Below are 27776 nucleotides of genomic sequence, written 5' to 3'. Positions count from 1 at the left end.
CAGGTAACTGGGATGGATGTTAACATTTATGGAGCAGGTAACATTGCCCTTTTCTCCTCTCCTGCTACTGCCCCATCATGCAGACCTAGGGGTCAGCAGAAAGGCTGAGCTGGCAGTTGCAAGGTTTGTTTACCTGGCTTTGTTTTGATTGTTTTCAAAATAAGCCTCCTGCATGTGTGTGTGTGTGTGTGTGTGTGTGTGTGTGTGTGTGTGTGTGTGTGTGTGTGTGAGTGAATGCATGTGTGCATGTGTCTTGGGGCTTGAACTCAGGGCCTGCGTATTGTCTCTAAGTTTTTGATGAAGGGTAGTGCTCTAACAGTTGAATTACAGCACTATGCTGGCTTTTTTTTTTTTTTTTTGCTGGTTAATTGGAATCTTATGTACTTTTCTGCCTGGGCTGGCTTAAATTGTGATCCTCAGATCTCAGCCTCCTGAGTTGCTAAGAGCTTAGCCTCCTTTTTCACTTTTTACTTTTTTGCTTTTGACTCAATGAAAAACACATAAAATTACATTACAAAGTAGATTCTACTTAGAACATTCAGCTCAAACAATATTAACTGTAAGTAAGTGGTCTTAGCCCGCTGTGTGTGTGACATGATTCACAACTTATGTGTCTGCTTACACAACACAGGGGAACAAGCTTTAAATTTTCAGAGTTGTAAATATTTCTAATAAGTTTGATCAATTTTCTGAATCAATGGGAGAATGTTCTAGGTCCTAGGATCCAAGAGGAAAGTCAACCTTGGTGACATATTCCCTGAGACTAAGTTGATGCTGGTACTTCTGCTCCTCTCTCCTCTTCTTCCTCCTCTTCTTCTGGGCAATACTGACTGGGGTTTGAACACTGGGCTTTGGGCTGGCTAAAGACACTCTACTACTGAGCTATGATTCCAGCTCTAAGCTGGTTCTTCTGAGAAACCTTAAACTCAAGGGAAATAAGATACTAAAATTATTGGGATTTCTATACAAATGCCACATTCCTTCATTGTTGCCATTCCATCACCGACATTGCACACTGACTCTGGGTGCATAAGACTGGGACAGCTTCTGAGGTCTGCTATAGATCTGGCTGCCAGGAATCCTTGAAATTGCCGCGTGGTGTAGCTGCAGGAGTGTGGGTAAAGATGTAGGCATCTGAGTGATACTGGGCTGCTTGCCAAGTGAACTTAGGTAAGTTATCAAATCTTTCTGGCCTTAATTTTCCTACTTGTAAAATATGAATAGTATTACATGCCTCGGGTTTCTTGTAAGGATTGAGTGAGATAATAAAAAGCGAAAGCCCTTTGCACAGAGCCAGCCTGGTCCAACAATAACTGCTCAGCACATGGTTAATTGCTGTTATCATCAAGTTTTCTATATAGTCAGGCTGAGTGTAGTGGCACACACCTATGATCCCAGCTACTCAGGGGATAGGAGGATCATGGTGTAAAATGTGATTCCCTACTTGAAAAACAAATTAAAGCAAAAAGAGATAGGGCATGGCTCCAATGGTATAGTACTTACCCAGCAAATTCAAGGCCCTAACTTCAAACACTAGTACTGCCAAAAAGAACAATTATAACATATTTCCATATAGCTACTGTAACACATGAAAATGAAATATGATATTAAAGCATATCCTTTGTCTTCACTGTGCCCAGGAAGGGCAGAGGTCCAAATTTGGGCTTTAATCCAGACCTTCTCTGCAACCATTCATGGTAACCTATTATTTGATTACTTAGGAACTAAGCCGGGAATAACAGAACTCAAAGTGGGGTAGGTAAAGGCAAACACCCTGGATTTAGAGTCACACCTGCTGTGCCACTTCTAAGTGCCTGCTGCGCCACTTTCACCTTTGCATGAACTGCTCTACCAAGTCACCCAGCCAATGACTCTTCCAATCTTTTAATCTTACCAAGACTTGGTTTCATTACCCTGTCTGCCTCAAAAGGCTGAAAAACATTTGTTAAGATGTGGCCAGTGAGCAGTGTCCTGGGCTGAACATACTCCCTGAGCGTATATTGCCCTCTTCTGTCCAGTATTGGTATTGCCACAGCCCTTCTGGACCTTAAGGGTCCAGGCATGTCCAAGCATGGACAGTGTGATCTGTATGCACAGTCTGGAAAAATGATGGTTCTGTTGCTTTATCATTAGTCCGAGCATGACCTAAGTAGAAAGTCACACTCTAAAACTTCCTTCAGGAGTCCTAAAATCCACTATAATATTTAGCTAAATAAAAAAAATGTATAGCTTAGATCTCCACAAGGTAAAAACAACTCGTTTTTACAGTGTCTCTTTGTCCTCAAACTAGTTGATCTATTATAGGAAAAATGAGGATGTTTTCCAAAATTGTCCTTTCTACCCCCTATAAAAGTGAGTTTCCAAGAATTTTATTGTGGCATCAGCCTCTGGGAGATGCTTGTGTACCAGACACTCCAAAAAGACCTGTGTGGGGCTGGGAAGATGGCTCAGTGGTAGAGCGCTTGCCTTGCATGCCTGAGGCCCTGGGTTCGATTCCTCAGCACCACATAAGCAAAATGAAAAAAGCCGGGAGTGGTGCTGTGGCTCAAGTGGTAGAGCGCTAGCCTTGAGCTGAAGAGCTGAGGGACAGTGCCCAGGCCCAGAGTTCAGGCCCCACAACCGGACCCCCCCAAAAAAAAAAGACCTGTGTGAAATGTGTCCATCGGTGGGAATTACTACCCATAGAGATGACTGCCCTGTCCACCACATGTTAAGCCCCACCTGTGGGCCATTACCCACACAGGCTGTGAAAACTCATGGTGCTGTCAGTGGCATACAAGGAGAGCTGCAGAGTCCAGGGCCTGGGGTGCATTTTGTGACAGTAGACCACTCGTCCTGAGCGATGAGTGTGCATGTCACTGTGAGAGGGCGGGTCCTGGGAACGATGACAGGACCCATGGGACTCAGCTTGTGAGGAGGAGTACCTGGAAAACCTTCTGATACTCTGTGCCATTCGATTGTTGCACTTATTTCTGTGATGGTTTTCTCTTGCACTGAACTGCTGGAGGACAAGGATCTTGCTCTTAATGCTCAACCCTGCAATTCGACATCCAGCATGTGACCTGTCACTTGGTAGAATGCCAGATAAGCCTTCATTTGATAAGTGACTGAATTATATTGGTGGCCCATAAATTGAACCTCAACAATATGGCTGAGGAATACCCATTGAGCACTGATGTGTCCCAGCATTGTGCCAGACTCTCATTTCCACAACAACCATCACTCTGAGAACACTGAAGCTCCCAGGGATCCCCCCACTCCTTGTGGGGACCGAATGGCCACAGCAGCACTTCTGTTTCCATAGGAAGGTCCTCTCTCCGTATCTCACCCTACCCTCAACAATGATGCAATGACAATGGTTCCACCCCATTAACTGCGTGTTGGTGCCCCGCAGCCTGTTGTGTGAGTCAGAAGGATGCAGGCATAGGACCTATCCCTGTCACTTACTAGTTCCTTGTCTCCTTGGGACAGCTGCTTCTTCTCTGTATACCTCTATTTCCTCATTTTACACATGACAACATCTTGTAGGAAAGTAGGTATGTGAAATGTGATAATATTTGTAAAAGGGCTTAACATGCTGCCTGACAGGAGTGCTCAAAAATGACATTCATCATCATCACCATCATTGTCATCATCATCCCTTCCATTGAATCTGATCTTTTTCCACCCTGTTCAATTAAACTAATGCTATGCTTGCTCACTTGTGGGGGACTTTTCCCCAGCTTCTCTGGAACAATCTTGGAACTCTCTGTGGGCTTGGCACAGAGCCACCATGTTCCCTGTCTCTCCCCCAGCAAGCCCTAACCCATCTAACTTCTCTAGCAATGTGGAGATGAAGCTCTGGGTTTGATTCCACTTTCTGTGGGAGTTCCCTCCCTGGTGAAGCAGGGAGTGGGAGTCACCAGACTTAGTCCTCAATGGGATTAATCACTAGCATAGCCTCAAGCAGCTAATGATATAAATGTTCCCAAACATCTCCAGCCTGCAGCCTCCTTCTGAACCCACAGTTCCTCAGTTCCCGGGCACACCAATGGAAACATTCTTGGGCAAAATGTATGCCAATCAACTATTATAACATGCAGCCACATCCTAAAAGTGCTCAGGGAGTTGTTCATCAAAGGGATCCTGCTTTGTAGCCCTGAATCCAGGGCAGATTGTTCTCCCATGAAGAAGAATACATTGTTTTGGGGGTGAGCAGACTGGTTTGTTCTGACTCAACATGAATAGCAAAGGTACCTATCAGGTACCTGATAGGCTCCCTATCAGCTGGGACTCAAAGTAGAGAGGGCTTTCGAAATGCCCACAGTGGACAGAGCTACATTTCCCCGCAGGGCAGAGAACTAACTAACTCAGTTGCCTGTGCTGTGTTTGCCTGCTGTCCCTTTCTCCTACCACTCCTCATTTGACAAAGAGCTCCTCAAACTCTGGACTAAATCAAAAATTTACCTTTTCATATGTAAAAAAAAATCAGATATCTTGATAAGTTTTAAGAAAAGTCTTTCACGTATATGTATGCATGTGTGGAGTATACACATTCCAAAGCAATGAAATATATTTATATTCCCTCAAATCCACGTTTTCCTCTTCTCTGTCTTTCTTCAGTGTTTGGCAGAGCCTGGCTGGTGGTTCCGTGTTAATTATAAATGCCACTGGCATAAAACAACCTCCCTGAGTTCTGTACGAGGCTGACCTCACTTTGGGTAAACAGGGCCAAGGACGGGAAGTCTCCAGCCCAGAATAACCCCTGGTTTATAATCTCTGCAGCCTGTCCGGGGACGGAGTGGGTAAGGCAGGCTTCTGGGTACAGCCACCCTCTTAGCTGTCCCACCTGAACTGTAACCCTAGCTGTACACATTCCCCGGACTCACACACAGGCTCAGTGCCCCAAGTTCACTTCTCTCAGCCCTCACAGGCTGCAGGCGCGTGGCTTTTTCTTCTTGGAAAGTGAAGGATCACATGGCTTCTTGTGCACAAACGACCACAAAGATCCAGTGGAACCTTGTAAAACAAAGGAGAAAGTAGATGTAGACTTGCAGCCAGGTGGGTCTCCTCCAAGGTGTTAGGCTCCCTTACAGAAATGCCCAAAGTACACAAAAGCCCATGGCGGGGTGGGGGTGAAGGGGGTCCAAAAATAAACACAGGACAAGGGAGGAAGGATTACAAGTCACAAAGGTGAATTCACATACTTCAAGTTTTTTGATCATTGATTCTGATATATTCTCGATCCAATATACCCTAGTGTGTTCCTTAAAAAAATGACAAAATTTACCTGTGGATATACCAGAAATGCCTTAATGCTAGAGCTTAAGCTTAATAAGAATGAAGCCCTGGAATTGAGGGGAACAAGGGTGAGAGTAGGACTCTGGATTCTACTGGAGATCCTTAGGGTCACAAATCTACCAAGCAAATGCTTCTACCCCTCTGCAAGTATATCTTACAATACTTTTTCAATTTCTCTGAGAGATTTCTATCTACCACTAGAGTACTGGACTTGAACTCAGGATCTGGATACTGCCCTACAGTTCTTTTGCTGAAGGCCTAATGCTCTACCACTGAAGCCATACACATCAACTTCTGGATTTTATTTTTGTGTTTTGTTTTGTTTTTGAGCATGTATTTTATTTTTTTTATTGTAAAGGTGATGTACAGAGAGGTTCCAGTTACATAAGTAAGGTAATGAGTACATTTCTTTTCTCTCCTTCATTTTCTCCTGCTCTCCCTCCCCCAAGTCTCCCCCTATCAAGTTGTAAAGTTCATTTTTAACATAGTGTCTAGTGAGTGTCAGCGTTATATTTGTTCACCCCCTGTTCTGCTGTTTCTGTGATTCCCCTTCCCTTCCTCAAATCAGATAAACATATGTACAAGACCTACGGTACAGATATAAAAAACAGGGACAACAGGGCATAAACCAAAAAGGGGGTGGGAAGAACTGCAAACAATACATGATAACAACCTCTTGCTTCCATTTCTTAGAGTGCATTTTGATTACCTTCATTTTATTTGGTCATATGCACCTAGCTATTGAGCTATTATGATCCCCTACTAAGAATATCCTAGTCATATTCTAGTTATTGCAAATGAGGGAAACCATACAGCCTGTGTTTCCGTGGGTCTGGCTCGCTTCACTTAATAGAATACTTCTGGATTTTTGGTGGTTAATTGGAGATGAGAGTCTTAATAGCTTTGCTGCTTGGGCTGGCTTTGAACTATCATTCTCAGATCTCCGTTTCCTGAGTAGCTAAGATTACAGGCATGAACAGTGGTTCACAGCACCTTTTCAAAGCTTGAGTTCCAGTCTGTTAAGTCAAAAGCCATTGGCCCCATTTCAAAACGTGCGAAAAGAAGGACCTCAGGAACTGAGGACCTGTCTCATTTTCAGCAAGAACTTGCCTCTCCTCCTTGGGAAGTGTAAGTCACTGTCTCTGCTCACAGACAGCAGTCCTTGGGCTCCCATAAGGAATTTAGAAAATCCCTTCCACCCTTGCCCCCGGGGGTGACCTGGCAAGGTGTTGGGGGGGGGGCCTAAGAGGAGAAAGTGCTGTTGCTTTTAAGACCCCACCCCACCCCAACCTACCTCCCCAGGACTCCTGGATTCCAAGAACACCAAGCAGTAGGGATACTTAAATGTGGGTCTGGATGCAGTTTGAGACCAAACCAAGCTGAGTCACAGAACATCTCACGGGTCACAAGGGATGAAGTGAGGGGTCCTGGCTGTTTCTAAGTGTCACTACCACCCCAGAAAAGCAGGAAGTGTTTCTAAGTGTTACTACCCCACCAGAAAGGCAGGAAGGAGAATTGTGGAAAATGGTAAATCTCTGATGAAAAGTTTATTTTTTAAAAAAAGCTAAAACAAAACCAAATCAAGCCCACAAACAACATGCACAGCTCATGAATATGTAAATGTTAAAATGTGTACTAGATACAGACCAAAGACTAGCAAACACCAGTAACTCCATTACCCAGAACTAGTCTCAGAATTGAATTGGATTTAAAGAAATAAAGCCTGAGGATGAAGAAGACATTCCCTCCTTCCTTGTCTCCAATCCTAGTCCATATGAACCTAATACAGTCGCATATTTTATTAAATACATATTCATGAGCTATGTCCTGCTTGCAAAATCTATGTGTAGGAAACTTAGCCAGAAAGCAAGCCTATAAGAAGGAGCTATAAAACGTGGTTCATGCTTTTTTTATACCATTTTCATCAAGGGTTTATTATATTCTCCCACCAATATTTTTCCTGCATGTTATCATCTGATTTTCTTTGAAATAGAAAACAAAAATGAAGGGTGAGAAGAGACAGAAGGGGGGAGGGAGAGAGGGAAGGAAGGGAAGAGAATGTTGTTATTATAGGTTTTGTACTTTTGTTTACTTATGCTCAGAATCAAGCAGGGACGGGGGTGTCTTGTTTTTCTATTAATTTATCATTTGTGGGCTCATGTGTCGGTCTCCCTACCCATGAGCCCTCAGCAGGTCCTGCCCTGCTACAAGAGGAAGGGCTAAGCTGATCTGTTGCAACCAACTTCCCCCATCCCCAGCCACAAACACGCACCCTTAAGGCCCCTTTCCCAGGCTTTCTCCTTCCTTGTTCTTCCTGAGACACAGCTGCAAAAGGATACAGGCCTGAAGGACCGGCATGAAGTCACACAGACAGTTGAAAACCTACTTCTCTACATGAGCAGCTCATGCCAGGTGTGCTTCTGCCTGCCAGCCCTGCTTGCAGGAGGATATATGCTCAGGGAATGTAGCCAGAAAGAAATCCAGTGAAAATGAGCTATGAAACTTGGACATCCTGGAGAAATAATATTTACAGAGGAAACTCTTGAGACAAACTCTCACCAGAGCAGCAACCCTGGTGTCAGGCAGGCCCTCAGCTCATTTACCTGTGAGGCCTTTCCACAGCAGTAACTGGACTCTGGGGACAAGTCAACTCTTCTTAACATATGTATGTGACCAAAGGAGAAAGATCAGAAATGAACCAGGAGACCAAAAGCTTTCCAAAAAAATCTTCCTTCTCTACCTAAAAGGACCTGTCCATTATATTTCTGTGGTACTCAGAACACATTTGACTAAATGCCTATATGGGACTACAGTAGGTGGGAGGAAAAATCCCAGGCACTAACCTCACTTGTTCCATGGCTACAAATGGGATCCTGGAGGACCGCCCACCATCTTGAACACATCTAGTTTCTAAGTAGGAGAGTATGGCTTTGGGCCAATCTATCCCATAACTAGAGCCCAAGAGGACATGTGTAGGAAAGAAAAGAGAAGGTACTGAGAGAACTCACTCTTGGCTTGGGTCAGGATTATTCTGATTTGACTAAAACAATTTTTCACCAAATTTTAGTTACTCCCCTATAGCTTGGAGCCGGTGCCACCTGCGTAGGGGACTTGGTGAAGAGCAGACAAGGTCCCATTTGCACACAGAAAATGATAGTATTGCACTGGCCACTAGTCACTTTCTTTTAATCCTCCAACTATTATTTTTATTGATCAGGAAATGAAGGGTGGGTAACTTGCTCCATGATTATGCAGCTAATACACAGGTAGAATTGTTCATTCCTGCTTTTAAAAATTAACTTCTTTTATACCAAGGCAGAAGCTAGCATGATGCTAGGCACATGTAAGTGATCAGTAAATGGTTTCTCTCTTCCTTTGGTCACATCTAAGTAGAGAATTACACTGATATATATGAAAGTTCTCAAAAAATCCCTTAAGTCTAATAAAAATGTAAGACATTTAAAACAGCTTTATTGAAAGAATTCATGCACAATATGATTCATCCATTTAAAGTATGTGATCTACTTGGGGGGGGGGGCGTCCTCACAGCTTTTCTTTTTTATTTCCTTTCTTCCCCTCCTCTTTCTCTTTCTTTTTTGTGTTGGTACTGGAACTTGAACTCAGGGCTTTGGGCTCTTGCTTAGCTTTTTTTGCTCAAAGCTGGTACTCTACCACTTGAACATTCCTCCACTCCCCTCACAACTTTTTTTTTGGTCAGTCCTAGGGCTTGAACTCAGGGCCTGGGCACTGTTCCTGAGCTTTTTCACTCAAGATTAGCGCTCTACCACTTTGAGACATAGCACTACTTCTGTTTTCTGGTGGTTAATTGGAGATAAAGAGTTTCACAGGCTTTCTTTTTTTTGTGGGGAGGGTCCGGTCGTGGGGCCTGAACTCTGGGCCTGGGCACTGTCCCTCAGCTTTTCAGCTCAAGCTACCACTTCAAGCTCTTCAAGCTACCACTTGAGCCACAGCGCCACTTCCAGCTTTTTTCTTTTTGCTTATGTGGTGCTGAGGAATCGAACCTAGGGCCTCATGCATGCAAGACAAGTGCTCTACCACCGAGCCACCTTCCCAGCCCTCACAGTCTTTCTTGTTTATGCAGGCTTTGAACCATAGTCCTCAGATCGCAGCCTCTTGAGTAGCTAGGATTACAGGTGTGAGCCACCTGGTGCCCACTACAACTTTTCTTAACAGGGTTGTACAACTAATTCTTTCCACAATCAATTATAGACTACTTGCCAAAAGAAACCCCACATCTCTCTATTACAATTCTGCCACCTCCATTCCACCCAGCCCCTGGCTATCTACTTGCTCTATTTAGAGATTTGCTTATTTTATACCTTTCAGGCAAGTGGAATCATGAAATCTGTGAGCCTTCAGCTCACATATTAAAGTTTATCCATGTGACAGCACTGCAGAAAACATGATTCTGGGCATGTAGCCTTGCTGTTCAGTGTATCTCGTTTCAGAAGCTATTGGATCAGGAAAGAACTGATGGAGAAAGAAGCCATTATCTCCCCTTGTACCAATGAAGAGCCTGTGGCTGAGAGAGATTAAGCAGTCTGGCCAAGGTCGCCTGGCTCAGTCTAAAGCTTTACAGTTCCCACTTGAGTCCCATCTTATTCTGTGCCACAGATCACTAATGGAAACATGATTCAGAGAGAACAGCTTACTGATGAATACCAAGAGAATCATCTCTGCCAATATTAGCCTAACATCACCCAACAAACACTGACACCTAACATTTATCCAAATACGGCCTGGCCCCTTTGTGCAGGGCACTGTGTGAGGAACAGGAGCCGCAGTCGGGGGAAACAGAACAGACAAAGATCCCTGTCCTTGCTCTCCTGTCTGCTTCCTAGGGACAAAAAACATAAATGAGTAAACCTCTAAATAATAAAACCATTGTATGTTGAATGCCATAGGAAAAACAAGCAAGGGGCCGAGAAAGAGACGCAAGGAATAGGCAGGGAGTTGGCAGGGGCAGTGGTGGAGAAGGAGGGTCACAAGCACTTGAGGAAAGATATTCAGGCTGAGGCCTAGAGGAGGAAGAGAACCAACCTGGTGAATATCTGGAGGAAGAAGGTGCCAGAGGACATAGCATGTGTAACGGTCCTGGGGCAGAGTTTGATGTGTGTTGAAGAGCTAAAACAGGTAGAATAGAGCAGGCAAGTGGTGTGATTTGATTGGTGCGATTGAGGCTGGAAAGGGCAGAACTCAGCTCCTGATGGATACTCTGCCAGCAGTTCTCTCATGACCACACTCTCAGAGCTAAGTGAAGATGGAGAGACCAGTCAGAAAAGAGATGAGCCGCTTCCTACCTTCTTATAAAGTCAACAAATTCCACTTACTACGGGAAGTTAAAGAGGTCCTGTGTCTCTACAGAAGATTTCCAAGGACCAGAGCAGTGGACCTTCACAAGGGTGATGGAAGTATGTCTCACCTATGGGAATAATCAGACAATGAGGAGACAAATGGAAATGAGACTGAGAATACTGGCATGTCTATGAGGAAGTGATTAAATGGCTGTGGCATAACCGGATAATGCAACACAATTTAACTGGTGTAAATAGTTCTTGGGACAAAACTAAAACTAAAAATTAAAAATCAAGGTGTAGAACTATTTGAATAGCACGTTATTATTGGTATATCTCTTTGGGGGGGGAGGGGAAGAACTTGGGTTTGAACTTAGGACCTCATGCTTGTTAGGTGGATGTTCTACCATTGAACCATTTGAACCACATTTCCTGTCATTGGTATATCATTGGAATACCCCATCATGGGTGTAAAAGAGGAGGGATGGTGTGTATTTGGCCACATATGCATAAAATCTCTCTAGAAAGATCCACATAAAATGTATCCCGAGGGGCTCCTTTTTGCTCCTGTTCTGCCCACCCTTCTCAAGGACAAATGTGCCGGGGGGGGGGGGACAGCATCTTATCTGCTCCTGCTGTTCAGTATCAATCTGCCAAATATTAAGAATGGGGGCAGGAGGGGAAGACATTTTGCTCTCCATACTGTTTCCAAGTCTGAAACATGTACATGGATTTCCTGTTCTAAGAAATGACATTCAGAGTTTAAGGCAAGGCTCGGCAGTGTAGCATCTGTATAGCAAGCAAGAAGCTCTGGGTTCAAGTTCTAATGAGAGAGAAAAAAGGAAAGAGGAGGAGACGGGGGAGAAAGAAGATGGCCATGAGTGATGTAGACCTGCTAACCAAAGCCCTGGGATCCTGCCCTCCAGGCCCCTTCGCCTTTGGTAAGCTGACTCCAGAAAAGCAAAGAAGTCTCTTGTCTTCCCAGTACCTTAGACATTGCCTATGTTCCCCATCTAGATTTCACTTCTAATTCTATTGGTGGTTATGACCATCTATGATAAAACAAACTGTCTAGAAGAGTCCAGAATTAATCCTGATTCCATCAAGCACCTCCCTCCAGAGGATGAATGCGGAAAAAGGATAACTATCAACTGAAGCTTGGCCTACAGTTATGCATCCAGCACTGGGCAAAGCATCCTGGGAGTATCAACCATGCAAATGTGAGGCTTGGGCCCAGTGGAGCTCACAGCTCTTGCCATCAGTCTCCAGGTTTCTCAACCTGGACGGCAGACTCCTTGGAATGAATGGTTCTTTGTTGTGGGGCTGCTCCATGCATTATGGGGCATTCTGCAGCAGCCCTGGACTCTGTCCACTAGATGCCAGTAGTACCCTCCACTACTGTCCAGTTGTGACAACCCAAACTGTTCCCAGACATTGCCAGATGTTCCCTGGGGACAAGGTGGCCTCTGGTTGAGAACAATTCATAGTTGCCTGTCCAGGAAACCTGGTAATACAGTGCTGTCTGGACCAGAGGTTGGACAGTCACGGAACTGCATTGTGGGTAAATTCTCTCCATCTCATAGACAGTAATCTAGGTCCCCAAGAACTTCTGTCTGGGACAATCTCAGATTTTAAAGAACAGCAAGTCTCTCCCATGTCTAGAAGGCACAGGCCACATGGTATCTTCCCCGATGCACAGAGCAAGCCAAACACTAAGTAGAACATACAGCAAACTGGCCAGCTGCCTGCTCCACAGCACCCTAAGATGGCTGGGGCTGACACAGCCAAGGAAATGAGGGATACTTCCTCCCATGATTATTTTTCCCCAGCAAAGAGGGAGGGGGGAAGAGATGCTGGGCAGGCACACAAGGGGTGGCTTTGTAATAAACAGGATGGACAGATGGATGAGACAGTCAGAGTTTCTTCTCCTCTCAGGAACATAATTCCTCTTGGACAGCTTTCTTTGGAGGGCAAAGAAAAAGAGACTCTATTTTCTATGTTTTGATTCATTGGAGGCTCATCCTGAAGCTGTGTGAAACGAATGAGCAGAATTTTCCATGGCCAACTGTCGTGGCTGCTGGACTCTATCAGTAAAAGCGTGGTGTTTATTTACTTTTGCCTGTGTTATTTTTATTCCAGTTCAGCTGCAACTGAGTGCGGAAAGCGTGGGGGAGGTCTATATAAAGAGCACCGAGACTGGCCAGTACTTGGCCATGGATGCCGACGGGCTTTTATACGGCTCAGTAAGTATGAACCGACCTGCCTCCAGACAGAGCCAAAGTTTGAGGTTTCCAGAAATCTTGTTACACTGAATGATGCAAACTACAAACCATCAATTAGTCTCTGTTTGTTATTTTTTCCAGTAGGATTCCTACCTTATTTTCTTTGCCTTATTTTCAGCATGAACATAAAAGACTTTCTTGGGGTACTCTCTGGAAATACTCAGAGCATATTATCTTGGAGACAGAGAGGAAACATTGATTGATGTTTTGATACTTCATTGGGCCCTCATTTCAGAATACCTAATCTTCATTCATTCCAAATCCTTCTCGAAACTACTACATGTGTGCTTTGATCCTTTTCATAAAAATTGCAAGAGCCTTGTACTCAAATAGTTTATATGCTAGGCAAAAAAAGTTTGAAAATAATCCATTCTATTCTGGGAGGACTTGGATCACTTAAAAAAGATAAAAAAGTTTACCCACCAAATTCAACATGCATCAAATATTTCCTGCATCTAAGCACTGTTTTAGGTACTAGAAGGGATGGATGTAATGAGCCCTAATGAGAAGTATTTCATTGTTTCCTCAGGAGCAAAAGCTCTCCACATTGCCTGCTCAGTCTTTCTCCATGTCAGTGCTTTATTTAGGTTTGACTCAGTGTATCTTAACCTTTGTAAGAAAAGACCAGAAAAAGAGGAAGTCTGATTTTGTCCCCTTGCTATTTCTACTAACAGATTTAATGTGGGAGGGCCAGACAAGATGGTTCATGCCTGTAATCCCAGCCACTCAGGAGACAGAAGTGAAAGGAAGGGTGAGGGGATCATGGCTCAAGGCTAGCTGGGGAAAAAAGTAAGATTCCCCCTCCCCATCTCAATCAAAAAGATGGTCATGTATGCCTATGATCCCAACTACGCAGAAAACATAGGAAGAATTAACTAAACAAAATGGGATGGCTCAAGTGGTAATGTTTGCCTAGCAGACACAAAGCCTTCAGTTCAAACCCCAGGACTAGATTTAACTAGAGAGAGGGTAGAAATCAACAAATGCAGGACTCACAATTATTTCTGGATTCCAGTGATCCCTTCTCTGTATCCTAACAGCTGATAACAGGCTTGGGATGAAGTTCATGACCCAATCCAAACTGTCCCCTTCTCTCCTTTTATGGAGAAGTCTCAAAAGGTATCACTTGGATCAATGGCCAAGGGACAAGGCAGCCTGGGAAATCCTAGGTGGAACATAGTTCAGTTCCACCTACTGAACACTAGGGGTCAGGAGATGGAATCAGCAGAGTCTCTCATATTGCCAGTGCCAGGGACTTTAAGGGGCTTGGAGCAGTGACTGCTAAGTAGAAAACAGAGGGGTTTTTAAGGCAGTTCTTTCAAGTGGTCCGTAAATCAACCAATAACTAACCCATCCGTCATTCGGTCTTAAACTGGCAGCTGTAGCTCATGCTGCTGTCATTTTGGCAAGGCCCTGGCCACTTGGAGCTCTACCTATGTGGATAGCAATGGGCAGTGATGGCCTCCCACAGGGCTTGCCAGGAGCACTGACTGGTGCACCCGAGGCTGCAGGGATGGTGGCTCTAAGACAAACCAGTTGCTTAGAACCCCTGGATCTTCCCGGGTAGCTCTTTTCTCCCTTAAAATCAATTCTAAGCACCCTAACCTGATTGTACAATTACATGAAAATATTCAAGCTGAACTCCCCAAGTCCAGTTTCCTTAAGGCTCCAGGGAGTCTCTCTACACTACAGTCCCGGCCACCATTGCCGTATACCCAAAATGTGATCTTAATATATTATGTCTAACAATCTTTGAAAAGGATATGTGGAAATGAGATTTTTGTTTTCATTTTGGTAGTACGTGGGTTTTTAACCCAGGGTCTCACATTTGCTAGGGTCTACTGCTGAGCCATGTCTCCAGGTCTTTTTTATACTGTTTATTTTTAAGGTAGGATCTTCCTTCCTGCCCAGGCATGCACTTAGATTGCTTTCTGCACCAGCTGAGATGACAAGAATCATTGCCATACCCAGCTTCTTTCCCTTGACATGATGTCTCAGGTACTTTTCTGCCTGGGCTGACCTGGAGTCACGATTCTCTCCATATCAGTCTCCCATAAAGTTACAATGACAGGTGTGAGCCTCTGAGCCTGGCTAAGGATTGAGAAGGAGTCTTGCAAACTTTACTGTCTGGCCTAACCTCAAACTACAATCCTCTCATTCTTAGCCTCCCAAGTAACTAAGATAACAGGTATGAGTCACTAGCGCCCAGCTATAAAGCATGTTATTTATTAAATAAATAAGTTGAGGCCAGCCATTAATGCTTTATGCATATAATCCTAGCTACTCAGAAGGCTGAGATCTGGACGATCAAGGTTTGACATCAACCTGGGCAGAAAAGTTTGTGAGACTCTGGCTCCAAAATAATCAGCAAAAAGCTGAGCAGAAGGCATAGCTCAAGGAGTAGATTGCCAGCTAAGCAAGCTCTGAATTCAAACCCAAAAAACAGGAAGGAAGAAGGAAGGAAGGGAGGGAGAGAGGGAGGGAGGGAGGGAGGGAGAAAGGAAGGGAGGGAGGGAGGAAGGAGGAAGGAAGGAAGGAAGGAAAGAAGGAGAAATATTGAAAGTCTGTATAAAAATATGAATACAGTTATCTCTGGGGAAGTAGATTTTCTCCAGTGAGTACATGTCCCCTATGTAACTGAAGGAAAGCATACTAAATATAAGAAAGAAAACAGCTACACTAGGCTGAATCAACAGCTGATGCCCAGGCCCACAGCTCTGCAGCAAGCACATAGTAAGTGCTGACAAATCCTGGCTGAAGGACCTCTGAGCTGGCTAGCCGACTCAGCCATGACTCAGCCACCTTGTGTGTCAGCTGCTGCGGTGTGACAGAGACACCAGGTGGGGACTGTGACTGTCCTCACCTTCGTCACTGGACGCAGGCCTGATGCCCACGGGGGAGTGTTGTGGGTGAGCTCCCTACAGGGGACTAGCAACCCACACAGTCCAGCCCCCTCCTTCCACCCTGACAACGTGCGTGTGTGGACTATTCGTGTCTGGTCTGACTTCCTCCTGACGCAGCAGACTCATCCAATTTAATAGTATATTTATATCCCATCTCCTTCTGCAAGCAAGGATCTGAAGTGTCTCACCCAGGTGTCATTTCCCTTCACTGTAAATGAATAGGCAGGAGACTTCCGGCTGCAGTTTCTTACTAACAAAACTAAAAGTTTAGGGCAGAGCTCTGGCCTAGCAGAAGCCTGCTTCCATCCCCAGCAAAACAACAACCAAAAGAATCAAATGGACTCCCTTTGCACTTACCTTGGTGAGGCTCTGTAGGAGTAAATGTAAGGCCGCCATGATTCCATCTCTTTCTTACTCCAGTAGGACTTAGAGCCTAATGGGATAAACAGGTTCATGTGAATGAGAATTCTGAGCACCAGGACTGGAAACCACAGGAAAAGGCATTGCTGCCATGTGAGGGGTTGGGGATATGATAGAGATCATGCGCCTTGAAAAGGTCACAGTCAGATGTGGTAAATCACAGGAAGACTAATATATAGCATGAGTTTGCATACACTCTCTTCACATCCACATACAGAACATGTATCCTAAAATCAGGACAAACAGCAAGTCCCCCTATTCTCTGATAAGTGAACTATATGGAAACTACCGATTGGTAGGTACGACTGCACTATTTAATGTTCTGGCTGTTGTCAGCTTAATAGACCTGCAGCTATGCTGAATCTACATAAGGATTATCCTTTGTCCACACCACCTGCCACCTTGCTACAGCAGAGAGCTTGCTTCCCATTAGTTGTCATGAATTTACACTGGTTCATCTATCTCCTAGTTTGTCCTAAGGGTAACACCCTAGAAGTGAACTTGCTTGGTCAAAGATGAGGCATGTTTTAAATCTTGGTACAAATGCATACACTGCCCTCAGAGAGTTTCCACCACATCTCAGCCACAGTGCACAGTTCTCATGAGGCTCAGACTTGTAATTCTTTTTGATCTTGAAAGATATCATAGTCAACACATAATACACAATTCTTTAACTTCCATTTTTCTTGGTAGTAATATTGGGTATGTCTTTTAAGTTGGTTGTCCAATATTAAAAGAGCAGATACACCATACCACTTTGATAATATTAGGAATTGTATCCATAGAACCTTATCTACTATACATGTACATAAAAAGATGAGGGGAAGGCAGTGTTCAACAACTGTTAACAGTCACCTAGTGATTGTCCAGCACATGCAAGGCCCTAGGTTTGATGCCCAGCACCTCAAAAGAAGACTTCAAAGAGGAAGAGGAAGTGGAGGAAGAAAGTATAGTTGACTATATTTAGATGGTGGGTTCTGAGTTTTATTTGGTTTTATGTTTTCTTCTTTAATGATTTTTTTTTTAGACAAAATCTGCCTTTGCAGCTCGGGTTGGCCTTGATCTCAAAATCCTCCCTCCTTAGTCTCTGTAGTGCTAAGATTACATAAATGCATCATCATGCCCAGCTAATTCTTTTTCTAAGTACCAAAAAAAGTTATTTTCATTTGAAAAGTTATTTTAGTTCTAGGATATGTCTTAGTATGAACTTTGCACAAGTATTCATGTTTATAGCTATATTAAAGTAAAACGGATATTTTGAGTGAAAATCAGCAGGGTGGAAAAGAATTTTCATAGGTTTTTATTTCTTCTTCAAATCCAAACTTGAGACACCTTTCCTCTTAGACTGTACCACCACCACCTGGATTACCTGTCTGGAATGTTATTCTGTGGACTGCTGTAGGCCAGGGCTCCAAAGAGATGAACAGTCCATCTACCCTGGGTGCTTACAGTCCAGCAGACTCTCCCAGAAGACATCCCAGAGTCCTGAGAACAGTAAAGGCAAGGACTGCTCACAGTCACAGCAGGTGCATTCTGCAGGCTCATTATGTTCTGGGTACCTTTCAAACTCCTCCTGCCCATTCTGTGGGATAGATTCCCTCATCCCTATTCACCTGAAGAAGAAACCCAGGCCCAGAGCACTTGTAGTAATTTGCCCACAGTCATAGCTAGCTAGTGAATGGAGAAGGAAGCTTTAGAACCACTCACTGATTCTTCTACCCTCTTTTGGATTGATCTTTTTAGCAGACACCTGATGAAGAATGCTTGTTCCTGGAGAGGCTGGAAGAAAATCATTATAACACCTACATAGCCAAGAAACATGCTGAAAAGAATTGGTTTGTCGGCCTCAAAAAGAATGGGAGCTGCAAGCGTGGTCCTCGGACTCACTATGGCCAGAAAGCAATCCTGTTCCTCCCCTTGCCTGTCTCCTCTGATTAGAGATCTCTGCTCTGGGTGCTAGGCACTCCAGAGGAGCCTGGAGGGGTCCTCAACTCATTGACCCCCCCCCAAATGTTCTCTTAACCTTGGCTGTGCTAACTCCCAGCCCACAGAGCCTGAATTCGTAAGCAGTGCGCTTCTAAGTATCCAGCCCACTTTTCCTGCAGAGCTCTTTACCCTGGCACAGTTTGGAACGGAGGACCACATAGCTTCAACGGGCCAAGTGGCTGGCCAGTCTGGGTGTGGGTGAGGATGCCAGGTGCATCCAGCACCTGCTACAGGCTGAGCCTCTGAATGAAAGGCAGGGCCAGATGAAGTATGTTCAGGGGTCTGCCATACCACCCACTCCCCCACTGAGTAAACCTTGGCTGACAGCCCCAAAACATTTGGCATGAATGCCTTTTCTCTATCATTATCCTCTGAAATACTAGCAGAGATGCTGATAATGAAGTTAGAGGGGGCAGGGTTTTTCACGAGAGAAACAGGGACTGAGAAGTCCCTCCTCCAGCATGGGGGGGATGGCCAATGGGAAGGGAATTGCATTTTGATGGATGACTTAGAAGGGTGGCTTTCAGGGCAGCCTCAGTGAAGGAATGGGGGAAGGCTACAGGGAAGCAGTAAGAATCTCCAGCCTGGGAGTCCCTGCCAAGCTTACCCATCAGCAGAAAGCCGGATAAGGCCAGAGCCCTGCACGGTGCTCTTGATAAAAGTGACATCAGATGTTGAGAAATTCCTTTGGGTCTGGGGAATGGGGGTGGGAGTGATAAGAAAGAAAAGGTACCAATGTCAGGGGAGATGCTGTCCCCTTTCTGGGATGATTTAAGAAGCAAGGAACAACCCAAGAGCCACGAACAATCAGGGGCTTTGGAACCCTAACATAGAGCCTCCCCACCCCAAACTTTAATATTAATACAGAATATGCAGGGATGCAGGGATCTGGTTTGAATACGGAACATGACTTGGTGAGGCTAGGGTAGAGTGTCTACATTTCCAACAGGTTTGCTGGTCCTATAGATACTGCCTTCCCACCATCCCCATCTAGCTTTAGGATAGATTCTAAAGAATGATGTTCAGAGGCAGGCGGCCCAAATCCTGACCCTCACCTGCCTCAGTCTCCCCATAAACACACATCCAGGTAGTCCCCTAAACATCCATGCTAGTTAACGCTTGTATTAATAAGGAACGTGTTTTAAGGTGCTTTGGTCCAATGCTTCTAAAATGCCCACTTAGAAAATAGACAAAAAAAAAAAACCCTCAGAGACGTTAAGTAGCTTTTCCCAAGACCATTTCTATTACCATTACTTGTATAAGTAGGCTTCCTTCTTAATGTAAACTTGATCTAAGTGGCTAGCAAATGTCATGTAAAGACTTTTAATAGCATTTAAGCTTATGTTTGCTTGAAGGCATTAAACTGATTAGCATTCAGCCACCAAGAATGATGATAGTAAGATATGATGGACAAGCTCCTTAGCTATTTTGTATACTAACTACTACTCTCTTTCATGGTACTGTCCCGTATCTTCTTTTGGCATGGAGACTTCTTACGTGTGATACAATAAGTATGGATAAAAACTGAGAAGTGTTAGCTCATATTTTACAAGGAATTGAAGTATTCCCTTAAAATTGCATTGCCCTATTTAGGATGGAAGGCAAGAACAATTTGGAAGTTCAAAGTGATTGGGCAGCTGAGGAACTGAGCTAAGTTGACATTACATTCAACAGTATTCTGCTTGCAAAACGATACCATAATTTTTCTTGTTTTTACAACATGAATAGGACAATTCTATTTTATTTTAGTAAGTGTTTGCAGGCAAGCTGGGCATCACAATGCACTGTGGCTTAACAGACCTGCAGTGTGAAGATTTGGCCAGTAAAAGAGATCCAGAGAGAAAATGAAGCTATTTATAAGGGTCCATAATTTTTAGTGTATGAATCAAATTCAAGTATGACATTGTCCAAGAAAAATGAAATACCATTGCTAACAGGTGAGACAGAGTCTGTGATTTCAGAGACCCAAAGCATTGTCTTAGATTGTGACCTCACAGGCCAGCCCAGTCATCATCTGTGGATTTTCTCAATGGATATTACATGCCCACTCTGTGTCCAGCATTGTTCTGGGGCTTGGGGCTCTGGAGACCGTCCCTATCTGTCTGGTTTGCTGCTGTATCCCCTCCCAGGGCATTATATTTGTGATGAAAGAGGCTGTGCAGTCATTTCTTTCAGTCAGCTCAAAATATAGACCTTGTATCTTACTGCTGAATAGACCACAAGTCTCAGAAGGTCAGGTTTGGAGGAATTAGTAATCCCTAACATAAGCCACCCCCTAACAGAGCGACAGAGGACATGTATGACAAAGTCCCAACACTTTAGCCCTGTGTCAGCTTGGGCTTGTAAAGCTTAGGCTGCTTTAAATCTGGTAATGGCCTGTCAGATCTACTGAAGAACTGGTAGGCTACTCAGAAGACTGAGATCTGAGGATCACAGTTCAAAGCTAATCCAGGCAGAAAAGTTCATCAGACTCTTACTTCCAATTAACCAGCAAAAAGCTGAAAATGGAACTGTGGCCCAAACGTTAGAGCGCCAGCCTTGAGTGAAAAAGCTAAAGGGCAACACCCGGACCCTGCGTTCGAGTTCCAGTACTGGCCCCAAATCAATCAATAAGTAAATAAATAAAAAGTGGCAGGCACTCCCCCACAGTTTCAAACTTAGAAACATCCCATTGAGTTCTCCCTTAAGCCAGTCTTGCAGCCATCTGCCTGTCACGTGCCTCTTGTGCATTCATTTCCAGGCTGATTGTCATGAGGTGCCCAACACTCCGTACGAAGTGTGAGGAACATATGGCTTTGGATTGCTGGCAATGCGGAGGGGTGGAGTGGGCCGTTCCTTCCGCGGCCAGCAGTGTGTATACACAAAAAGCTGACGGGTACATCAGCTGCCACTGAGAGGAGATGCTTTGAGCTGGAGGCAATGGAACCCAGTCCTCAGCCCTGGAGAGCATGAACAAGCCAGACTCACAGGCTGCCAGGCAGGCTTCCAATGAAGATGATGGCAGACACTTCACACTTCTGTCCCTCTCCCTACCTTCCAGATATTAATAAATGCTGCACAAGCTGATGACACCTCCCCACGTTTCGAAGCCTCCTCTTTCTACAAAAGGGCTTTTGCTCAGCTGCGTGGTTTTCTGCCCCTACCACCAGACATGAGAAAAGCTAAGGAAGACACAAGAAAAGCTAAGGAAGACACTTTTTTGTTCATGGGGTTTGGAAACATCAAGCAATATGGGTGACTACTGAGGTTTCTGGTAAGGAAATAGACCCTAGAAATTTGCCCCCTCAGGCACCAAGCCCAGTGCTTAACTCAGATCCTTTTGTTTTACAACACAGATCATGGGACTTAGGCTATTATTGTTGAGCTGACTAGCTTCTGCCTGAAAACAAAATTTATGAACTGGAAACAAAATTTAAGGCATTTGTGATCATTTTATGTCAATATCAGAAGGCTGTATCTCTGCCTCTCAAGATCACTGATATGGGGAAATGATCTACTGCATCAGGGCATATGCTGACTTCTTAGGAGGGAGTACTCTGTTACTTAGCACAGCACATGTAGATCCCACATGTGTGTGCATGTACTCACACATGTGTACACACACATGCTCCGGAGCCACCTATCAGAGAGTAAACAGTTCAGGCCTACCACAGCAGAAACAAACAACTGGGCAGCATGGATTCACTCTCCTAATTCCATACCACAATCAATCCATCCTTTTCCTTCTAAGTGGCATTTTTCTATTTTTTTTGAGCTTCATCTACATTTCTCATTTTAACTCAGCACATTTATGCCGTTATGCATACAGCGGAAACAAAATCCATTCACAAAACCGTACAAGAAGCACTTTGCACATTCTATGACGTGCCACTAAAAGGTATGGGTCAAGCATCAGAGGTCCCAACATCAGGAGTCCTAAACCAGGTTTGAAAAACACTGGTTCAGAGCAACCATTCTCCTTCCCAGAGACCAGTGAAGATTGTGAGCTATGACTTTAGTGTTTTTAAAGACATGGTTTGTTCTTGAATAAACAGGACAAGGGACATCCTGTTAGCCAGGCACCATCTGTTCTAAGGTTCAGTGAATTCTCTTAGCCTGGTTTGCCACTAATTATGTGAAATGAATGTAACAGTGCAGACTCCATGAGCACCCGCTGCACCCTCCAGTCCTGCTCGTAACAGATTTCTGCCCCTGGAAGCCCTGGAAATGTAAGTCCTCTCCTTCTTGCTTTGGAATTCTCACACATGGAGTCTTGAGGTCATCCCTTCACTAGCTCCCACTACTTGACTTCATTCATCTTTCTTGACCCCTCCCAAATTTGTAAGACATAAAGAATCAACTGAAACTGGGTGCCTGTGGCTCACGTCTGTAATCCTAGCTACTCAGTAGGCTGAGATCTGAGGACTGCAGTTCAAAGCTACCCCAGGCAGGACAGTCCATGAGACTCTCATCTCCAATTAACCACCAGAAAACCAGAAGTAATGCTGTGGCACCAAAGTGGTAGAGCTCTAGCCTTGAGCAGAAGAGCTCAAGAACAGTGCCTAGGTCCCAAGTTCAAGCCCCATAAGTGACAAAAAGAAAAAGAAAAAAAGAAAGAAAAAATCCACCACTAGTAACTAAAATCAAACCAAACTTAAGGGGAGGCTGCTACTGCCATCTAGGTACATAGAGGCTAGGGATGCTGAGCCAAGAAAAGATTGATAAACCTAGGTCATCTAAGCATCCTCCCAGCTTCCATCACTTTCTGTAAATTACGCTCTCATCTCCTGCTTAAAAAATAATAATTTAACATCATGACGGTAATGCAGCTTGTACAGAGATTGAACAGTCCCCATCTTTGAGGAATCAGCTAAGAAAAGGAACTTGATGCCCTAAAAGTTTGAGAGGGTTACACTGGCTGAGAACCGATGTTTTATGAGCCAACCAACATGAAGGCAAAGAGCAAAATGTAAACAAAATTTTAGACTGTCCTGCCTGAGCTGGCTTCAAACCACAGTCCTCAGATCTCAGCTTCCTGATTAGCTAGAATTACAGGCATGAGCCATCAGTGCCTGGTTAACAAGTTATTTTTTTAGAGCAATAGTGTTACTGTCTGACTATTTAAGCTCAATTGGTAGTAGGACTTGAATGTTCCCCATTTCTGAAGTACGAGGGAGGATTTCTTTGACAACTGTTCAAATGACCTAATGGCTAGTAAAAGTGGCACCCTACTTTCCTAATCCACCCTCCAAACCTGTCATCTCTAATGCACAAAGAAATTTCCTCTGCCATTCCACATAAAATTACTCTACAACTCAGCCAGAGCATATGGATCTAGAGATGGGGAATCCAATATTGGGTTTTTCAGACTCCAGTGATTCTATGATCTTCTGTCAATCTTTAGGGACAATGTATGACATGACTATTGGACTAGTGGACTCTGTCTGCAACATCGGAACTACTTTGGCTGACATATTAACCATGACATACTGCGTTGTTAGCTTTCCATCCTAGTCATGAAATTAGAAAGAGAAACCAGGGCACATACTGACTGAAGTTGTATAAAATGCATATATAAAGAGACCCAGATTTGGGGTCATCTGATGACTGATATTTTTATGATACAGGGAGGAGATATTTCTTAAATTGTGCCTTTTCCCCTTTGCTCACCACTATCACCTAGGCTAAATGTATACATCTGCCCACTGAACACTGGTTTCTGTTTTGTGACATAAACAAGTAAAAGCTCATTCTGGTCTTGACAGACTCTTCTCTCCAGCTTAATGAAGGGTTGGGCACTCCTTGTTTGGAACCATGTGCAATGGAAGGATCTGATTCACTTGGTTCAAGTGAAGATGTAGACAGACAATTAGTGCATATTATCACAAAAACATACTTTCACATTTTCCTGTTATAGGTAAAATACATTTTTCATAGTCTGGCCCAGAGAGAATAAGACTAAACTATGGCATTTTTTTTACTGACATCTTTAGCAAAATTTTTTACTTCCCCTAAACTGGTTGTAGGAACAGTGTTATATATATCTTCTGTGTGGACTGGAAGAGCAAGACTATTCAGAGTCCCAGGAATATCAAGAGTGTTAAGAGCTTGGTAATTTCCTGTGGAACTGAACAGAAAAATCCATGGGTAGTCTCAAAATAGAAAACATGCATTAGGATTGGCACTGCTGACCTGGGAAATGGTACAGGATTCAGGACTGTCCAGGAAACAGAAAGAAATAAAAATACAATTTTTAAAAAGCAAGGCAAACCCAGGAAGACTGTGCATGGAGGCCAGCTGAGGAAATCTGTCTCCCCATCATGGGTGCTACTCAGTTCTGTTGAATAATATTTAATAATGAAGGAAAAAAGAAGAAGTGGGTTTTGAAATTGCTTGAACATGTGCAATTCCCAAGAGACTTAAACATCTGGGAAGTGTTTGATAGAGCAGAGGCCTCTGGTTGAATAAACAGGAGGCCAGCTTCTGGTGGCTCATGCCTGTAATCCTAGCTAATCAGGAGGCTGAGATCTGAGGATCACAGTTCAAAGCCAGCCAGGGTTGTGAAATCCATGTGGCTCTTATCTCCAACTAACCACCAGAAAAACAGAAGCAGAGGTTTAGCTCAAGTGGTAGTGCCAGCATAAAGCAAAGAAGCTGAGCAAGAGCTCAAGGCCCAGAGTGCCCATTACTGGTATCTACCCCCTTTCCCTCCCCCACAAAAAAAAAAACAACAAATTTTTTTAATACTACTTTAAAAAACATTTTCACTGAGATTTTTCAGCAAGCTTCCTTCAGCATGCTGGTGTCACAGTCTAGATGCAACTTATTGGGAGATAGGTAATGAAACTCACCAGAACCTGTACCAGACTATGTCTCCCACAGGAAGCTGGGCCACAGAAAAGTAACAGAACCTAAAAGAAAAGCCCCTTCCTCTTCCTAGTCAGTGCCTGTCTAGCACCCTCTACCCACAAGCCTTTCACTGCACTCTGCTGCAGAGGAAATGTTTGCAACTGCAAAGGCTCCAAGGACCTTGCCACAACAAACCAAAGCAAAGAGATTAAAAAGCAAGAAGGCAGTAAATTCATGTGGCATAAAATGATATGGATACCGTGCTGGACATGAAGTATTTCAGATGAGAAACTGGGATTCTTTCTCTCAAAACTTATAACAATGGAAAAATCCCTTCATGAAAACGATTGGTTGATTTGGCTGTGCTCCTCCTCCATCAATCAGCCTTGAAAGTGCTGGGATTTCAGGAAGTCATGCAATACTATGCCTATGCTAGGTTAATAAATATTTACTAAGGCCAGATATGCATCAGGCCTGGTAGATACAATGATGTAACAAAACAAAACAAAACAGCTTTTTTTTTTCTTTTTTGGTACTGAGGGTTGAACTCAGGGTTTCACACTTGCTAGATCCATGAGCCATGACCCCAGACCATTTTGCTTCAGTGATTTTTCCAATAGGGTCTCAATTTTCTTCCCTAAGCTATTCTTGGACTGTGATCCTCTTATTTATACTTCCTGGGTAGCTGAGGTAACAGGCATGAACCACTAGGCCCAGCTTTTTAATGAGATGTGGGCATCTTATGAACCTTTTGCCTGGGCTGACCTTGAACTGTGATCCTTCTGATTACCACCTCCAGGGTAACAAGTGTGAGTCTACCATATCTGACCACAAAACCAAACAAAAACCAAAACAAACAAAAAAATATACCTCTCTTTCTTCAGCTTGGTAAATCATTATGGCTGAATCCATTTGCATACTGATTCCAAAATAATTCCTTTCCACAAATGCCTATTGCCTGATCAAGATGCTTCTAATATAAAGGAATTAGTACTACTACATAGATTTTAATACATATTAAAATAAATATGCAGCTTACAATAAAATGAATATCTGCCTGTCATGTATCCTACATATACATACCATACTTCAGGATGTAATTCATACAAGAGATCACCCAGAGAAATATATCCAATGTCCTCAGACTCTAAGAACAGCAGGCTTTAATTTACTCCAGAACTTCCTTGAGCCAGATGTGATGGTGCGTGCTATAATCTCAGCAGTAGGGACAGTGAGGGAGGAGGATCAATAGTTCCAGGACAGCATGACTGTTTAGGGGACTCTGTCTCAAAAATAATTTTCCTGTAGAAATAAACTGACATGTGAAGGGATAGGAAGAGTCGACTAAGTGAAGAGATGTAGAGGAAGCCTATGAACATCCTAGATGCAGAAGCATGTGCCAAGACCCTGTGTCAGGAGAGAGTTCAACCCTAATAGAAAGTAAGAGGTGGGGGAACATGGTATGGGAGGCTGGCCAGAGAGGAAGGGACCAGGACTCAAAGAGGGAAGTTGGCAGACTCCATCCTCCAACATCTGCAGATAACCAAGTAGAAGTTACATATCCATAATCACTCTCTGTCCACTCACAGCTGAATTATAACACTTCCCTAGACCTTCCGCCAAAGAACACAAATAATCAGTATCAGCATGCATGTTATCTGGCCCAAATTCAAATCTGACAGTCTGTGAAATGTATTTCAGACTGGAAATTGCGGGGGGGGGGGGAGGGGGTAGGGGTTGAGATTACATTTGCTACATATTTAGATGCTTTACCAAGGTTTCTGTTCATTTCCTAAGGCAGGTAGAGGACAGGAAAAACGGCTTCTTGTTTCAACAAATTCCCTATGGGCAAAAGGATGAGCAAGGCTTGCCAGCAAAGCCAAGGGGCAGGGTCAGCACCCTTGACCATATATTTGCATCTCATTCATATTGAAAATATGGCACAATTAGCTTCTTACCACTGTGTTCCCTGACACTCCAGCTTCCGTGTTTCTGTGCTTCTGTCCAAATCTGAGTATCTACTATTCCATCCAAAAAAGAATAAGGCAGCTTAACAAGAATCACAAACCAAAAGCCACAACCTTCACAAGACAGGCACACAGAGGCAGCCTAGAAACTCCTCAGGCTCGGTGCCAGTCTCAGAGTTGGGAAGGAACTGCTGGCTGGAAATGTCTTCATCTGAGTATGAAAACAGATCGTAGAAAGCTATTTACGCCCATCCCAACAGCCCATAATATCCTTCAGAATGAGCTTCCAAAAGTCCTAAGGTGAAATAGCAATCCACAGAACAAAGAAACCAAACAAGCAAGAAGAGCCCAGAGCTAGCAGACTTTTGGTACTCCATACTCTGTAGATTCATTTTAATAATCACTCAGAATTGGTCTGAGTTCTTTCTTCTAAATTTGTATTCCTGACAACTAAACAAAAGAGAGAGTTCCTGAGTTCCTGTTAGGGGGGAAGGACTGGAACAGCCATTAAGGAACCTATGAAGAAGGTGCTATTTTGAGGGGACCACCTACCTAAAGAATGTGCTACAAACACAAATCATTCAAACACAATGTAGGGGAGTGCAAGAAGAAATATGGAGAACAGGCTACAGGAACACAGCTGAGATGGACAGTTCTGCCCAGGGCATGAGGGGAGGCTTCCCAGAGGAATTGAAGAGGCAAGAAGATGCATGGACTGAATGTTTATGTACTCCCAAAAATGTACCTGTTGCTGGGCACCAGTGGCTCACACCTATAATCCTAGCTACTCAGGAG

General features: G+C 43.9%; 1 protein-coding gene and 1 long non-coding RNA gene across 4 annotated transcripts in view; one reads left to right on the top strand and one right to left on the bottom strand.

The window, feature by feature from the left end:
• The window catches only part of Fgf1 (fibroblast growth factor 1), a 98752-nt gene extending 77491 nt beyond the window's left edge, over positions 1-21261 (top strand). For 2 of the 3 annotated variants that reach the window (XM_070036288.1, XM_070036287.1), the window contains exons 3-4: positions 12735-12838; positions 17944-21261. In XM_070036288.1, the coding sequence (XP_069892389.1) occupies positions 12735-12838; positions 17944-18138 (299 nt within the window). In that variant the 3' untranslated portion in view covers positions 18139-21261. The remainder of the gene's footprint in view (positions 1-12734; positions 12839-17943) is intronic. The other variant, XM_070036289.1, reaches the window with a different exon arrangement.
• LOC138837460 (uncharacterized) lies at positions 4940-27064 on the bottom strand. The gene is made up of 3 exons (XR_011375319.1): positions 26973-27064; positions 16138-16213; positions 4940-4998 (listed from the first exon to the last, which is right to left on the bottom strand). It is a non-coding gene; the product is annotated as an uncharacterized lncRNA (long non-coding RNA).
• Between the last annotated feature and the right edge of the window lie 712 nt (positions 27065-27776).

The sequence above is a fragment of the Dipodomys merriami genome, unplaced genomic scaffold, assembly GCF_024711535.1.
Source record: "Dipodomys merriami isolate MVZ:Mamm:240054 unplaced genomic scaffold, mDipMer1.0.p SCAF_27, whole genome shotgun sequence".
Lineage (NCBI taxonomy): Eukaryota > Metazoa > Chordata > Mammalia > Rodentia > Heteromyidae > Dipodomys > Dipodomys merriami.
The sequence above is the reverse complement of the archived record's forward strand: the minus strand, read 5'-3'. Positions and strand labels throughout refer to the sequence as shown.